The following is a 16,816-nucleotide window of genomic DNA, read 5'->3' as shown; positions in this document are numbered from 1 at the left end:
TTCATGTCTATTTAAGGCAAAGGTTTATTGATTATTGATTGTTCAGGGCTTGAAGGGATATGGGGAGGGAGGAGGGAAGACAGGAGATCGAGTCTGAGGGAAAAAATGGATCAGCCATGATGAAATGACAGAGCAGACTCGATGGGCCAAATGGTCTAATTCTGCTCCTATAGTTTAGGGTTTTATGGTTTTATGATCTTAACTGAGGTCTGAGCTGGCCTGTAAGCCCTACCCCGATACAACCACAAATCCCTGCAGGAAGTCAGTGGAGCGAGCCACTGTCCCAACCCATGTCACACCAGGGTAGCACGGGAGTGGTACTGAAGGCAGAATTCAGAACACTATGGCAGCACAGGAACAGACTGGTGGAGTGAATTGGCTCCTTCTGTGGTCAACTGTGTGATCGCCCTGTGAAAGCTCCAAGAGAAGGGTTTATGGAGGTGCAGTGGAAAAGGATTTTAGGGAGGGAGCTCACAATGCTAGCCTCAGTGGATATAGAAACAGCAGAGAGATGGACATAGGCATACTGATGCTGAGAATTGCTCGGGATGCCCGTCCCAGTAGACTGAAACTACAGTGATGGCACCTGGCCCTAACCCACCTGGACAAAAAAGACATCCATGTTCGAATGCTGCTCATAGACTTCAGTTCAGCATTCAATACCTGCACTGCTTTGTGCACTTTATGCAGTCCTGGGTAGGTCTGCAGTCTAGTGTAGTTTTTTACATAGCTCAGTCTAGTTTTTGTACTGTGTCATGTAACACCATGATCCTGAAAAGACTTTTCATTTTTACTGTGTACTGTACCAGCAGTTATGGTTGAAATGACAATAAAAGTGACGACTTGAGCAAAGACCCAGGCCATGGAGAGATAAGAGGGCAGGAAGAGGGAAACTCAAGAGCAGATAGGAATTCAATTCAGAGGAAGGATGTGATGCTGAGGCTTTATAAAGCATTGGTGAAGCCTTGCCTTGAGCATTATAAACAGTTTTGGGCCCCTCATCTTAGAAAAGAGGTGCTGGCATTGGAGATGATCCAGAGGAGGTTCACAAGGATGATTCCAGGAATGAAAGGGTTATCATACGAGAAACATTTGATGGTTCTGGGTCCATAGTCACTGAAATTCAGAAGAATGAGGGGGGATCTCTTTGAAACCTTTCAAATGTTGAAAGGCCTAGACAGAGTAGATGTGGAAAGGATGTTACCCATGGTTGGGAGAGTCTAGGACAAGTGGGCACAGCCTCAGTATAGAGGGGCATACTTTCAAAACAGAGATGCTGAGAAATTTTATTAGCCAAAGGGTGGTGAATTTGTGGAATTTGTTGCCACATGTAGCTGTGGAGGCCGGGTCGCTGGGTGTACTTAAGGCACAGATTGATAGGTTTTTGATTGAACATGGCATCAAAGGTTACAGGGAGAAGGCTGGTAACTAGGGTTGAGGATGAGAGAGAAAAAAAGGGGTCAGTCATGATTGAATAACGGAGCAGACTCGACGGGCCAGATGGCCTAATTTCTCATATGGTCTGATGGAAATGTCATCTGTCATGGACCTGTTGTGCCAATAGGCAAATTTGAGCACATCTAAGTTGCTTCCCAGGCAGGAGTTGATATGTTTCATCACCAACGTCTTAAAACACTTCATCACTGTGGAGACAAGTGCTACTGGACGACAGTCATTGAGGAAGGTTACCATAATCTTCTTAGGCACAGGTATAATTGAAGCCTGCTGTGGCAGCTCGCCCACGTGGCAAGCGAACCGGCTTCAGCAGCCACTGGCGAGTCTGCAGACAGCAGCAACCGAGAGGGCTCTGAATGCGGGGCAGACCTCGGCCTGGAAGCTGACATCACTTCCGCCCCTCAAAGAGCGGGGAAGGCTAGGAGTGGGCACTTAAGCGCGCACGGATTTAAACAGTAAACAGTTCAACCAGACCCTGCTCAACTCAGTGTGTCACTTTCACTCATTGCGTATCAGCGCGAAGACATTGGTGACCCTGACGGTCCAACGGCGTTTGGACCCAGCATGAATAACTCGGCTCTGCAGAATGCAGTTTCCCTTAAACTGCCAACCTTCTGGACCACTCAACCCCTGGTCTGGTTCGAGCAAGCAGAGGCCCAGTTCCAGGTCAGGCAAATTGTCTCAGATGCCACCAGGTATTAATACGTGGTGGGTGCCCTCGACCAGGAGACAGCAGGCCGCGTTATTGACTTTCTGCATCAGCCCCTGGCAACAGACAGGTATGAGGCACTCAAGGCCCTGTTAATCCGCACATTCGGCCTCTCCTGCTGTGAATGGGCCACGCGGTTACTGCACATGGACGGCCTGGGCAACCGCGCACCATCAGCCCTGATGAGCAACATGCCAGCACTGGCAGACGGCCATAAGCCTTGCCTCCTTTTTGAACAGATCTTCTTGGAGCAAATGCCAGAAGACATCCGCCTCCTGCTAGCAGATGAAGACTTCAGAGACACACGCAGGGAGGCTGCCTGCACGGACGTGCTTTGGTGCGCCAAACAAAATGGCAGAACCACCATCGAAATTAGTGCTGCGGCACGGCCGAAAGCCCAGCCCTCTCACGCCCCAGCAGCGGAGCAAGTAACACCTACACCAAGGGGTGGCACCACTTCTGAGTCTTGGTGTTATTATCATCAAAGGTGGGGTTCCGGGGCCCGCTGTTGCCAACTGCCATACTCGTTCCAGGGAAACGTCAGGACCAGCTGTTGCTGATGGCTACAGCGGCTGGTCACCGTGATAGCCTCCTCTACGTTTAACATAGAACAGTTCAGTATATTACAGGCCCTTCGGCCCACATTGTGCCGACCCTCAAACCCTGCCTCCCATATAACCCCTCCACCTTAAATTCCTCCATATACCTGTCTAGTAGTCTCTTAAATTTCACTAGTGTATCTGCCTCCACCACTGACTCAGGCAGTGCATTCCACGCACCAACCACTCTCTGAGTGAAAAACCTTCCTCTAATATCCCCCTTGAACTTCCCTCCCCTTACCTTAAAGCCATGTCCTCTTGTACTGAGCAGTGGTGCCCTGGGGAAGAGGCACTGGCTGTCCACTCTGTCTATTCCTCTTAATATCTTGTACACCTCTATCATGTCTCCTCTCATCCTCCTCCTCTCCAAAGAGTAAAGCCCTAGCTCCCTTAATCTCTGATCATAATCCATACTCTCTACACCAGGCAGCATCCTGGTAAATCTCCTCTGTACCCGTTCCAATGCTTGGGATCCTTTCCAGTGTTAGGGACAAGCACTCTGGGCGTAGATTCCTGGTGGACACAGGGGCAGAAATCAGAGTCCTACCCCGCCTCCCCCCGAGCCACGATACCCAAACTAGAACAGGACCAGAACTTACGGCAGCCAACAGCAGCACCATCCGCACCTACAGTACAAGAACCATCCCCTTGCAGTTCGGTTCCAGCCGCTTTACATGGACATTTACGCTGGCTGCAGTATCACAGCCATTGCTGGGTGCAGACTTCCTCCGCGCGCACAGCCTGCTCGTGGACTTGAAAGGATGACGATTGGTCAATGCGAAGACGTTCCAGACTTTCTCCCTTGGTGAGGCCAGGTTACCGGCGTCACACCTGAACTCCATCATGTATTCTGATAACGAGTTCGCCAGAGTGTTATCGGAGTTCGCATCTATCATCACGCTGCAGTTTTCCTCAACAGACCCCAAGCATGGCGTGATGCACCACATCCCCACACAGGGACCTCCCCTTCATGCCCAGGCCTGCAGACTAACGCCCAACAAGCTCCGACTTGCAAAAGAGGAAATCAAGAAAATGGAGGAGATGGGGATTGTGCGGTGTTCTGACAGCCCGTGGGCCTCCCCACTCCATATGGTGTCCAAGTCCGCAGGAGGGTGGAGACCTTGCGGTGACGATAGGAGGCTGAACAATGCCACCACGTCCGATCGCTATCTGGTACCACACATCCAGGACCTTACGGCCAACCTGCATGGGGTGCGCATCTTTTTGAAGATTGACCTGGTCCGAGGGTATCATCAGATCCCAGTCTACGTGGATGATGTACCCAAGATGGCCCTCATTACCCCCTTTGGCCTGTTCGAGTTCCTCAGGATGCTGTTCGGGCTCAAAAACGTGGCACAGACGTTCCAGCGCCTGATGGACGCAGTAGGGCGAGATCTGGACTTTCTGTTCATCTACCTGGATGACATACTTATCGCCAGCCGCTCCCACCAGGAACATCTAGCACATTTACGCCTGCTCTGAAGCCGCCTAAGTGACTACGACCTGGCTATCAACCCCGCCAAGAGCCAGTTCGGCCTACTCGCCATCGACTTCTTGGGACACCGATTGGACCATCATGGAGCTGTGCCCCTGCCGACAAAAGTTGAAGCCATCCGCCAATTCGCCAGACCCAGCACTGATAAAGGCCTGCAGGAATTTGTTAGGATGGTTAACTGTTACCACCGTTTCCTGCCCTCAGCAGCCCGGATCATGCGGCCCCTTTTCAGCTTCATGTCTGGCAAGGTCAAAGAGGTCACCTGGACAGAGGAGGCGATGACAGCTTTCGAGCAAGCCAAGAACATGCCAGCAAACACCACTCTCCTGGTCCACTGCCCTCACTGTGGATGCCTCCGACGTGGCAGTTGGCGGCGAGCTCGAGCAGCTCATCGAAGGCCAGCAGAAGCCGCTCGCTTTTTTCAGCCGGCACCTACGAGCCCCGGAACTGAAGTACAGCGCTTTTGACAGGGAGCTGCTGGCCCTGTACCTTGCCATTCAGCACTCCAGGTATTTCCTGGAAGGCAGGGAGTTCACGGTCTTCACAGACCACAAGCCCCTCACTTTCGTGTTTGCCGAAGTGTCGGACCCGTGGTTTGGCCGCCGGCAACGCCACCTGTCGCACATCTTGGAGTTTACCACCACGATCAAGCACATCTCTGGGAAGAACAACGTGGTAGCCGACGTGCTGTCACACCCCTCCGTCCAATCAGGGCACTCTCTGTCTCCGGGGGTGGATTATGCGGCGTTAGCTAAGGCACAATAACTGGACAGCGAGTTGCCTGCGTACCGAACCGCAGACTCAGGACTCCGCCTCGAAGACATACCCATTGGACCGAAGGTAATGAGTTCCTTTGCGATGCGTCCACCGGGCAACCTCGGCCCATTGTCCCAACCGCTTGGAGGCACCGTGTTTTTGACGCCTTGCACGGTTTAGCCCACCCTTCCATCTGGGTGACCATCCGGCTGATCGCAGACAGGTTTGTGTGGCACGGCCTACACAAGCAGGTCGGGCACTGGGCCAGGACATGCACTCACTGTCAAACCTCCAAAATCCAGAGGCTCGTGAGCACCCCACTGCAACCCTACCAGCCGACACATAGGAGGTTTGAACATGTCCATGTGGACATCGTCGGCCCACTGCCGGTTTCGAGAGGAGTGAGATACCTGTTCACCATGGTGGACAGGTTCACCATGGTGGACAGGTTCACGAGGTAGCCGGAAGCTATTCCACTCGCTGACATGCCCATGGAGACATGCAGCAGAGCCCTGATTACCTCCTGGGTGGCACAGTTCGGACTCCCAGCCCACATCACTTCAGACAGGGGTGTGCAGTTCACATCGGCTTTGTGGTCTGCACTGGCACAACTCCTCGGAACCCAGCTCCACCGATCGACTGCTTACCACCCACAGTCCAACGGCCTGGTGGAACGTTTCCACAGGCACTTGAAGTCAGCCCTGATGGCACGCCTCCGAGGGCCAGACTGGGTTGACAAACTCCCCTGGGTGCTGCTCAGCATCCGCACAGCACCCAAGGAGGACCTGGCCGCATCACTGGCCGAACTTGTTTACAGTTCCCAGTGAGTTTGTGCCAGCACCCCGTGGCCAGGAGGACACACCTACGGCTGTTCTAACTAAACTCCGGGAGCCGCTTGGAACACTTGTCCCAGTCCCGACGCCCCATCACGGAACAATACCCTCTTTCGTGCCCAAGGACCTACAACAGAGCAAGTATGTTTTCGTTCGCCGAGACGTGCACAGACCATCTCTGCAGTGACCATACGAGGGACTCCACAAGGTGGTGCGTCATAATAGGACAACCTGCGTTCTTGACATCTGCAGTCGTGAAGAGACTTTTACCATTGACCGTCTCAAACCGGTGCATCTAGACCTTGAACGCCGGGCTGCGGTGCCACCCCCACAACGATGAGACCAGCAACCTGAAAGAACTAACTGTGGACTCTGCACCTCCTAGTGCCGGTTCTGGGGGGGGGGGGGGGGGGGGTCATGTGGCAGCTCGCCCACACGGCAAGTGAACCGGCTCCAGCAGTCAAGGGCAAGTCCGCAGCCAGCGGCAACCGAGGGGGCTCTGAGTGCGGGGCAGACCTCGGCCTGGAAGCTGACATCACTTCTGCCCTGCAAGGAGTGGGGGATGCTGGGAGTGGGCACTTAAGCGCACGCAGATTGAAACAGTAAACAGTTCAACCAGACCCTGCTCAACTCTGTGTGTTGCTTTCACTCGTTGCGTATCAGCGCGACCACACTGCTTGAAATAGGAGAGTGCCTTAGACTGTTAGGTTTTGTATATTTAATATTCCAGTAATACTTGAGTAATATTCTAAATATATTCTTTGATTAAGCATTCTTTGTAGTTTATATTATTCATTACGGGTTATATATAAAAGTTGTGAATGGCATACATCATTAAGCCACCACATCATATGTGCTCCCTTACTAAAGAAAAAAAAACTGAGTGTACACGTTTTTCTGGGCATTTCTGTCTTTTCTTTTCAATTAGTTTTATGTTTTGGAGTTACAAAACAACAGTAGTGATGAGTAAGTTTTAAAGCAAATCCAAGATGACTACCTACCTGTTGAAGTACAGTCAGATATTGAAGTTTGAAAAAAAGCACAACATGCTTTCTTCACAAGAGGACAGAGTTAAAAAAGGCAGAAGATTAACAAAATTCACTGGATCATAAAGGCCGAGTAGTGGGTGATAATAATAATAAATTTAAAAAGCAGAAATAACTGGCTACATTGGAAAGATGGACACATTTGATGTGTGATAAATGAAATATGTATCCTGCGTGAACTGAGCAGCATTTCAGTGAAAAGCAGGTGCCAGTTTTACTGAGTGTCACTGGCTGGAAAAGCACACAGTTTGTTTAGAAGTTTGATTATTCAAATAACACCAGGTATAGACATCCACAGTATAGTAAATTGTAAATGGTCCCATTCAAGCCTAAAGTTTTAATCGCTGTGGAGGATTTCTTACTCTTGCGGGATAACATCTTTCCTAACAAGAGGGATGCTCTCGACATTGAATCAGAGTTTATAGCTAAACAAGCAGAAGCGTTGTGGATTTAATATTTGAATAATATTGTAAATTTACTGTTTGAGCAAACTTTGTTGTTTACATAATTCATTACACGTTGTATGTAAAAGTACGTGAATGGCATACGTCATCATGCCACCCTGTCATGTGTGCACCTTACTAAAGAAAATGAAACTAAGTGTGCATGTTCTCCTTGGCTCTCCCATCTTTCCCTTTCAATTTGTTTTAAGTTTTGGAGTTACAAAGAATAACACTAAGGATTATTGAGGAACAAAGGGACACAAGGACAAAGAATCTGTGACAAATGTCCACAGATCATTGAAGTGGGAAGCACAGGTAGTGACATATTGAAGAAGGCAAATTGGACACTTGACTTCATAAGTTCAGGAATGGCGTGTACAATCTGAGAGGTTACAATTTTATAAAAGTGAAGGAATCACTGTATGGGGGAGACTGTCTATGGGAGGGGATTGTCCTCCTCGGGGGTAGGTAAAGACAAAGGAGAGTGATTAATCTTCTGGTGAGCAGCCCATCACGAAGGGTGGCGGACTCAATGCATGGTCTGTTGATACACAGTGCACTGATCTGGGAGTGTTGGGCACCCCACCCTCCTGACTCGGAGCTTACCTTCTGCTAGGTGCTTCAGGCAGGTGGTTTTGCCTGCATGCAATTTGCCCAGTATGCAGGCCTTGATGGGAACGGGGGGAACTGTGGTGGTGGACTTGGTTCTTTGGCCGGATGGGCAATCTCAGTGATCCGGTTGACCGCGTGACCCAGAATATTGTTATTCGGAGGTGGGCCATGAATATCAGCATCCACAGGAGGCTGCCATTCACCAGTCATCAGCTAAGGGACAAAGAAGACAGTAAGTGTTACAGCATAAGGGAGAGCATGTGCAAGAGAATGACGTTGTAAAAGATGAAGACCGACCACGGGGGAGAGTAAGCAGAGAGGGAGAACATGAGAGGAGGAATGTTGGGGTGGGGAGGGGGAGGGGGAGGGAGGGAGAGAGAGAGAATACACACGAGAAAGGGCATGAAAATATGTACAAGAGAAATGTGGGATGAGGAAAAGCCTGAGGTGGAGAGAGATGGAGAGGGGGGAGAGAGGATGGGGGGAGGGGGGAGAGAGGTGAGAGAGGGAGGGGGGAGAGGGAGGGGAGAGGGAGGGGAGGAGTGGGGAGGAGAGGGAAGAAGAGGGGAGGAGAGGGGAGGAGAGGGGAGGAGAGGGGAGGAGAGGGGAGGAGAGGGGGAGAAGAGGGGGAGAGAGGGGGAGAGAGGGGGAGAGAGGGGGAGAGAGGGGGAGAGAGGGGGAGAGGGGGAGAGGGGGAGAGGGGGAGAGGGGAGAGAGGGGGAGAGAGGGGGAGAGAGGGGGAGAGAGGGGGAGAGAGGGGGAGAGAGGGGAGAGAGGGGGAGAGAGGGAGAAGCGATAGAGAGGGGAAGAGGGGGAGAGAGGGGAGTGGGGAGAGGGGAGGGGGGAGAGAGAGGGGGGAGAGAGAGGGGGGAGAGAGAGGGGGGAGAGAGGAGAAGAAGAAAAATATAGCCGGACAAGTGAGAGAAAAGCTGAGGGAGAGGGCATGTGAGAGAGAGATTAGAGATAGATTGTAAGCAGAGAGTAACTGAGAGAGAACAAGAGGAAGGGAATGTGAAAGCCACTATGCATGACAGATGACAGAACAAGGCAGCACACAACAGGATCACACTGAAGTGAGGAACACTACAGTTCCACTTTCGGAGAACTATGTACCTGTACCTTAGGTCTCACTGTTCAATTAAACCCTCCTGGACCCTGCCATTCACTCTCTATGTCCTGTCTTGGCATCGTTCTGCAGGTCCACCATAAATTTCATCTGCCATTCTCTTCCCATTTTCCCAGCTGATTTGCATCCTGTTGTAACTTCAGAAAACCTTTCATCACAGTCTGCTGTACCACTGTTTGGTTTCACCTATCTACATGCCAGCTACATTCTCTTCCAGTTCATTAACATAAATGACAAATTACATAGTACCTTGGCCACATGGAATCATAAAGCAATACAGGATAGATACAGGCCCTTCAGCCTGTTGAGTCCATAGCAATCAGGTGCTCAATCAGCAAGTCCCAAATTCCTGTGTTTAACCCATATCCCACCGTCAATCCCTTCATGTACCTATCCAAGTGATTCTTAAATGAAATTATTGTACCTGCCTCAAACAGTTCGTTCCATGTATTCGCTGCCCTCTGCATTAAGAACCTGCCTCAAACAGTTCGTTCCATGTATTCGCTGCCCTCTGCATTAAGAACCTGCCTCAAACAGTTCGTTCCATGTATTCGCCGCCCTCTGCATTAAGAACGATGCCCCTCAGGTCACTTTTAACTCTTTCCCCTACACCCTAAATTAGTGTTCCCCAGTTTGGACTCCCGTACCCTGAAGAAAAGATTGTTACCATCCACCTTGCTCAAGCATTTCATAATTTTAAACAATTCCATAAGGTCAATCCTCATTCTCCTAAATTCCAAAGTTTAAGAAGTTAGATGGCCAAACACTCCTTAGAATTCAGGCCCTCTAATCCTTGCAACATCCTTATAATCTCTGCATTCGTTCTAGTTTAAACATTGTTCCAGAAACAGGTTGACCAAAACTGTACACAGCATTCCAAGTGTGGCACCATCAACAACCTATGCAACAAAACCAAACCCCACAACGAGACACAGCCCCGGCCCGCGATCACACCGTTACACAGCCCCAGTCCGCGATCACACCGTGACACAGTCCCGGCCCGCGATCACACCGTGATACAACACTGGCCCGCGATCACACCGCGACACAGTCCCGGCCCGCGATCACACCGTGACACAGTCCCGGCCCGCGATCACACCGTGACACAGTCCCGGCCCGCGATCACACCGTGATACAACACTGGCCCGCGATCACACCGTGATACAACCCCGGACCGCGATCACACCGTGATACAACACTGGCCCACGATCACACCGTGACACAGTCCAAGCCCATGATCACACCGTGACACAGCCCCGGCCCGCGATCACACCGTGACACAGTCCCGGCCGGCGATCACACCGTGATACAACCCCGGTCCGCGATCACACCGTGATACAACACTGGCCCACGATCACACCGTGACACAGTCCAAGCCCATGATCACACCGTGACACAGCCCCAGCCCGCGATCACACCGCGACACAGTCCCGGCCGGCGATCACACCGTGACACAGTCCCGGCCCGCAATCACACCGCGACACAGTCCCGGCCCGCGATCACACCGTGACACAGTCCCGGCCCGCGATCACACCGCGACACAGCCCCGGCCCGCGATCACACCGTGACACAGCCCTGGCCCGCAATCACACCGTGATACAACCCCGGCCCGCGATCACACCGTGACACAACACTGGCCCGGGATCACACCGTGACACAGTCCCGGCCCGCGATCACACCGTGATACAACCCCGGCCCGCGATCACACCGTGACACAACACTGGCCTGCGATCACACCGTGACACAGTCCCGGCCCGCGATCACACCGTGACACAGTCCAAGCCCATTATCACACCGTGACACAGCCCCGGCCCGAGATCACACCGTGATACAACCCCGGCCCGCGGTCACACCGTGACACAACACTAGCCCGCGATCACACTGCGACACAGTCCCGGCCCGCGATCACACCGTGACACAGTCCCGGACTGTGATCCCTCACCTTGACACAGTCTCAGACCACGATCACACTTTAAGACCATAAGACAACCTATGCAACAAAACCAAACCCCACAACGTGACACAGCCCCGGCCCGCAATCACACCGTGACACAACACTGGCCCGCGATCACACTGGGACACAGCCCCGGCCCGCGATCACACCGTGACACAGTCCAAGCCCATGATCACACCGTGACACAGCCCCGGCCCGCGATCACACCGTGATACAACCCCGGCCCGCGGTCACACCGTGACACAACACTGGCCCGCGATCACACTGCGACACAGTCCCGGCCCGCGATCACACCGTGACACAGTCCCGGACTGTGATCCCTCACCGTGACACAGTCTCAGACCACGATCACACTTTAAGACCATAAGACAACCTATGCAACAAAACCAAACCCCACAACGTGACACAGCCCCGGCCCGCAATCACACCGTGACACAACACTGGCCCGTGATCACACCGTGACACAGTCCCGGCCCGCGATCACACCGTAACACAGTCCCGGCCCGCGATCACACCGTGACACAGTCCCGGCCCGCGATCACACTGGGACACAGCCCCGGCCCGCAATCACAGCGCGACACAGTCCCGGCCCGCGATCACACTGGGACACAGCCCCGGCCCATGATCACACCGTGATACAACCCCGGCCCGCGATCACACCGTGACACAACCCCGGCCCGCGATCACACCGTGACACAAGCCCGGCCCGCGATCACACCGCGACACAGTCCCGGCCCGCGATCACACCGCGACACAGTCACGGCCCGCGATCACACCGTGACACAGTCCCGGCCCGCGATCACACCGTGATACAACACTGGCCCGCGATCACACCGTGACACAGTCCCGGCCCGCGATCACACCGTGATACAACACTGGCCCGCGATCACACCGTGACACAACCCCGGCCCGCGATCACACCGTGATACAACCCCGGCCCGCGATCACACCGTGACACAGTCCCGGCCCGCGATCACACCGCGACACAGCCCCGGCCCGCGATCACACCGCGACACAGTCCCGGCCCGCGATCACACCGTGACACAACCCCGGCCCGCGATCACACCGTGACACAACCCCGGCCCGCGATCACACCGTGACACAGCCCCGGCCCGCGATCACACCGCGACACAGCCCCGGCCCGCGATCACACCGCGACACAGTCCCGGCCCGCGATCACACCGCGATACAACCCCGGCCCGCGATCGCACCGCGATACAACCCCGGCCCACGATCACACCGCGACACAGTCCCGGCCCGCGATCACACCGCGACACAGCCCCGGCCCGCGATCACACCGCGACACAGCCCCGGCCCGCGATCACACCGTGACACAGTCCCGGCCCGCGATCACACTGGGACACAGTCCCGGCCCGCGATCACACCGTGACACAACACTGGCCCGCGATCACACCGTGATACAACCCTGGCCCGCGATCACACCGCGATACAACCCCGGCCCACGATCACACCGCGACACAGTCCCGGCCCGCGATCACACCGCGACACAGCCCCGACCCGCGATCACACCGTGACACAGCCCCGGCCCGCGATCACACCGTGACACAGTCCCGGCCCGCGATCACACTGGGACACAGTCCTGGCCCGCGATCACACCGTGACACAGTCCCGGCCCGCGATCACACGGTGACACAGTCCCGGCCCGCGATCACACCGTGACACAGCCCCGGCCCGCGATCACACCGTGACACAGCCCCGGCCCGCGATCACACCGTGACACAGCCCCGGCCCGCGATCACACCGTGACACAGTCCCGGCCCGCGATCACACCGTGACACAGTCCCGGCCCGCGATCACACCGTGATACAACCCTGGCCCGCGATCACACCGTGATACAACACTGGCCCGCGATCACACTGGGACACAGTCCCGGCCCGCGATCACACCGTGACACAGTCCCGGCCCACGATCACACCGCGACACAGTCCCGGCCCGCGATCACACCGTGATACAACCCTGGCCCGCGATCACACCGCGACACAGTCCCGGCCCGCGATCACACCGTGACAAAGCCCCGGCCCGCGATCACACCGCGACACAGCCCCGGCCCGCGATCACACCGCGATACAACCCCGGCCCGCGATCACACCGCGATACAACCCCGGCCCGCGATCACACCGCGACACAACCCCGGTCCGCGATCACACCGTGATACAACCCCGGCCCGCGATCACACTGGGACACAGCCCCGGCCCGTGATCACACCGTGACACAGACCCGGCCCGCGATCACACCGTGACACAGACCCGGCCCGCGATCACACAGGGACACAGCCCCGGCCCGTGATCACACCGTGACACAGTCCCGGCCCGCGATCACACCGTGACACAGCCCCGGCCCGCGATCACACCGTGACACAGCCCCGGCCCGCGATCACACCGTGACACAGTCCCGGCCCGCGATCACACCGTGATACAACCCCGGCCCGCGATCACACCGTGACACAACACTGGCCCGCGATCACACCGTGACACAGCCCCGGCCCGCGATCACACCGTGACACAACACTGGCCCGCGATCACACCGTGATACAACCCCGGCCCGCGATCACACCGTGATACAACCCCGGCCCGCGATCACACCGTGATACAACCCCGGCCCGCGATCACACCGTGACACAACACTGGCCCGCGATCACACCGTGATACAACCCCGGCCCGCGATCACACCGTGACACAACACTGGCCCGCGATCACACCGTGATACAACCCCGGCCCGCGATCACACCGTGACACAGCCCCGGCCCGCGATCACACCGTGATACAACCCCGGCCCGCGATCACACTGTGACACAACACTGGCCCGCGATCACACCGTGATACAACCCCGGCCCGCGATCACACCATGATACAACCCCGGCCCGCGATCACACCGTGACACAACACTGGCCCGCGATCACACCGCGACACAGTCCCGGCCCGCGATCACACCGTGACACAGTCCCGGACTGTGATCCCTCACCGTGACACAGTCTCAGACCACGATCACACTTTAAGACCATAAGACAACCTATGCAACAAAACCAAACCCCACAACGTGACACAGCCCCGGCCCGCAATCACACCGTGACACAACACTGGCCCGCGATCACACTGGGACACAGCCCCGGCCCGCGATCACACTGGGACACAGACCCGGCCCGCGATCACACCGCGATACAACCCCGGCCCGCGATCACACCGTGACACAACACTGGCCCACGATCACACTGTGATACAACCCCGGCCCGCGATCACACCGTGACACAGCCCCGGCCCGCGATCACACCGTGACACAGTCCCGGACTGTGATCCCTCACCGTGACACAGTCTCAGACCACGATCACACTTTAAGACCATAAGACAACCTATGCAACAAAACCAAACCCCACAACGTGACACAGTCCCGGCCCGCGATCACACCGTGACACAGCCCCGGCCCGCGATCACACCGTGACACAGTCCCGGCCCGCGATCACACCGTGACACAGCCCCGGCCCGCGATCACACCGCGACACAGTCCCGGCCCGCGATCACACCGCGACACAACCCCGGCCCGCGATCACACCGTGACACAACCCCGGCCCGCGATCACACCGCGACACAGCCCCGGCCCGCGATCACACCGCGACACAGCCCCGGCCCGCGATCACACCGCGACACAGTCCCGGCCCGCGATCACACCGCGATACAACACCGGCCCGCGATCGCACCGCGATACAACCCCGGCCCACGATCGCACCGCGACACAGTCCCGGCCCGCGATCACACCGCGACACAGCCCCGGCCCGCGATCACACCGCGACACAGCCCCGGCCCGCGATCACACCGTGACACAGTCCCGGCCCGCGATCACACTGGGACACAGTCCCGGCCCGCGATCACACCGTGACACAACACTGGCCCGCGATCACACCGTGATACAACCCTGGCCCGCGATCACACCGCGATACAACCCCGGCCCACGATCACACCGCGACACAGTCCCGGCCCGCGATCACACCGCGACACAGCCCCGACCCGCGATCACACCGTGACACAGCCCCGGCCCGCGATCACACCGTGACACAGTCCCGGCCCGCGATCACACCGGGACACAGTCCCGGCCCGCGATCACACCGTGACACAGTCCCGGCCCGCGATCACACCGTGACACAGTCCCGGCCCGCGATCACACCGTGACACAGCCCCGGCCCGCGATCACACCGTGACACAGCCCCGGCCCGCGATCACACCGTGACACAGCCCCGGCCCGCGATCACACCGTGACACAGTCCCGGCCCGCGATCACACCGTGACACAGTCCCGGCCCGCGATCACACCGTGATACAACCCTGGCCCGCGATCACACCGTGATACAACACTGGCCCGCGATCACACTGGGACACAGTCCCGGCCCGCGATCACACCGTGACACAGTCCCGGCCCACGATCACACCGCGACACAGTCCCGGCCCGCGATCACACCGTGATACTACCCTGGCCCGCGATCACACCGCGACACAGTCCCGGCCCGCGATCACACCGTGACAAAGCCCCGGCCCGCGATCACACCGCGACACAGCCCCGGCCCGCGATCACACCGCGATACAACCCCGGCCCGCGATCACACCGCGATACAACCCCGGCCCGCGATCACACCGCGACACAACCCCGGTCCGCGATCACACCGTGATACAACCCCGGCCCGCGATCACACTGGGACACAGCCCCGGCCCGTGATCACACCGTGACACAGACCCGGCCCGCGATCACACCGTGACACAGACCCGGCCCGCGATCACACTGGGACACAGCCCCGGCCCGTGATCACACCGTGACACAGTCCCGGCCCGCGATCACACCGTGACACAGCCCCGGCCCGCGATCACACCGTGACACAGTCCCGGCCCGCGATCACACCGTGATACAACCCCGGCCCGCGATCACACCGTGACACAACACTGGCCCGCGATCACACCGTGACACAGCCCCGGCCCGCGATCACACCGTGACACAACACTGGCCCGCGATCACACCGTGATACAACCCCGGCCCGCGATCACACCGTGATACAACCCCGGCCCGCGATCACACCGTGATACAACCCCGGCCCGCGATCACACCGTGACACAACACTGGCCCGCGATCACACCGTGATACAACCCAGGCCCGCGATCACACCGTGACACAACACTGGCCCGCGATCACACCGTGATACAACCCCGGCCCGCGATCACACCGTGACACAGCCCCGGCCCGCAATCACACCGTGATACAACCCTGGCCCGCGATCACACCGTGACACAACACCGGCCCGCGATCACACCTTTATACAACCCCGGCCCGCGATCACACCATGATACAACCCCGGCCCGCGATCACACCGTGACACAACACTGGCCCGCGATCACACCGCGACACAGTCCCGGCCCGCGATCACACCGTGACACAGTCCCGGACTGTGATCCCTCACCGTGACACAGTCTCAGACCACGATCACACTTTAAGACCATAAGACAACCTATGCAACAAAACCAAACCCCACAACGTGACACAGCCCCGGCCCGCAATCACACCGTGACACAACACTGGCCCGCGATCACACTGGGACACAGCCCCGGCCCGCGATCACACTGGGACACAGACCCGGCCCGCGATCACACCGCGATACAACCCCGGCCCGCGATCACACCGTGCCACAACACTGGCCCACGATCACACTGTGATACAACCCCGGCCCGCGATCACACCGTGACACAGCCCCGGCCCGCGATCACACCGTGACACAGTCCCGGACTGTGATCCCT

General features: G+C 56.9%; 1 protein-coding gene across 3 annotated transcripts in view; it reads right to left on the bottom strand.

Moving 5' to 3' along the window:
* LOC132396498 (sperm flagellar protein 2-like) overlaps positions 1-16,816 on the bottom strand; it is a 147,102-nt gene that overhangs the window by 31,597 nt on the left and 98,689 nt on the right. For all 3 annotated transcript variants that reach the window (XM_059974058.1, XM_059974057.1, XM_059974059.1), the window contains exon 11: positions 7,943-8,161. In XM_059974058.1, coding sequence (XP_059830041.1) covers positions 7,958-8,161 — 204 coding nt within the window. In that variant the 3' untranslated portion in view covers positions 7,943-7,957. The remainder of the gene's footprint in view (positions 1-7,942; positions 8,162-16,816) is intronic.

The sequence above is a fragment of the Hypanus sabinus genome, chromosome 7, assembly GCF_030144855.1.
Source record: "Hypanus sabinus isolate sHypSab1 chromosome 7, sHypSab1.hap1, whole genome shotgun sequence".
NCBI classification, from domain to species: domain Eukaryota; kingdom Metazoa; phylum Chordata; class Chondrichthyes; order Myliobatiformes; family Dasyatidae; genus Hypanus; species Hypanus sabinus.
Note: the sequence above shows the minus strand (reverse complement) of the source record. Positions and strands in the feature narration are given on the sequence as shown.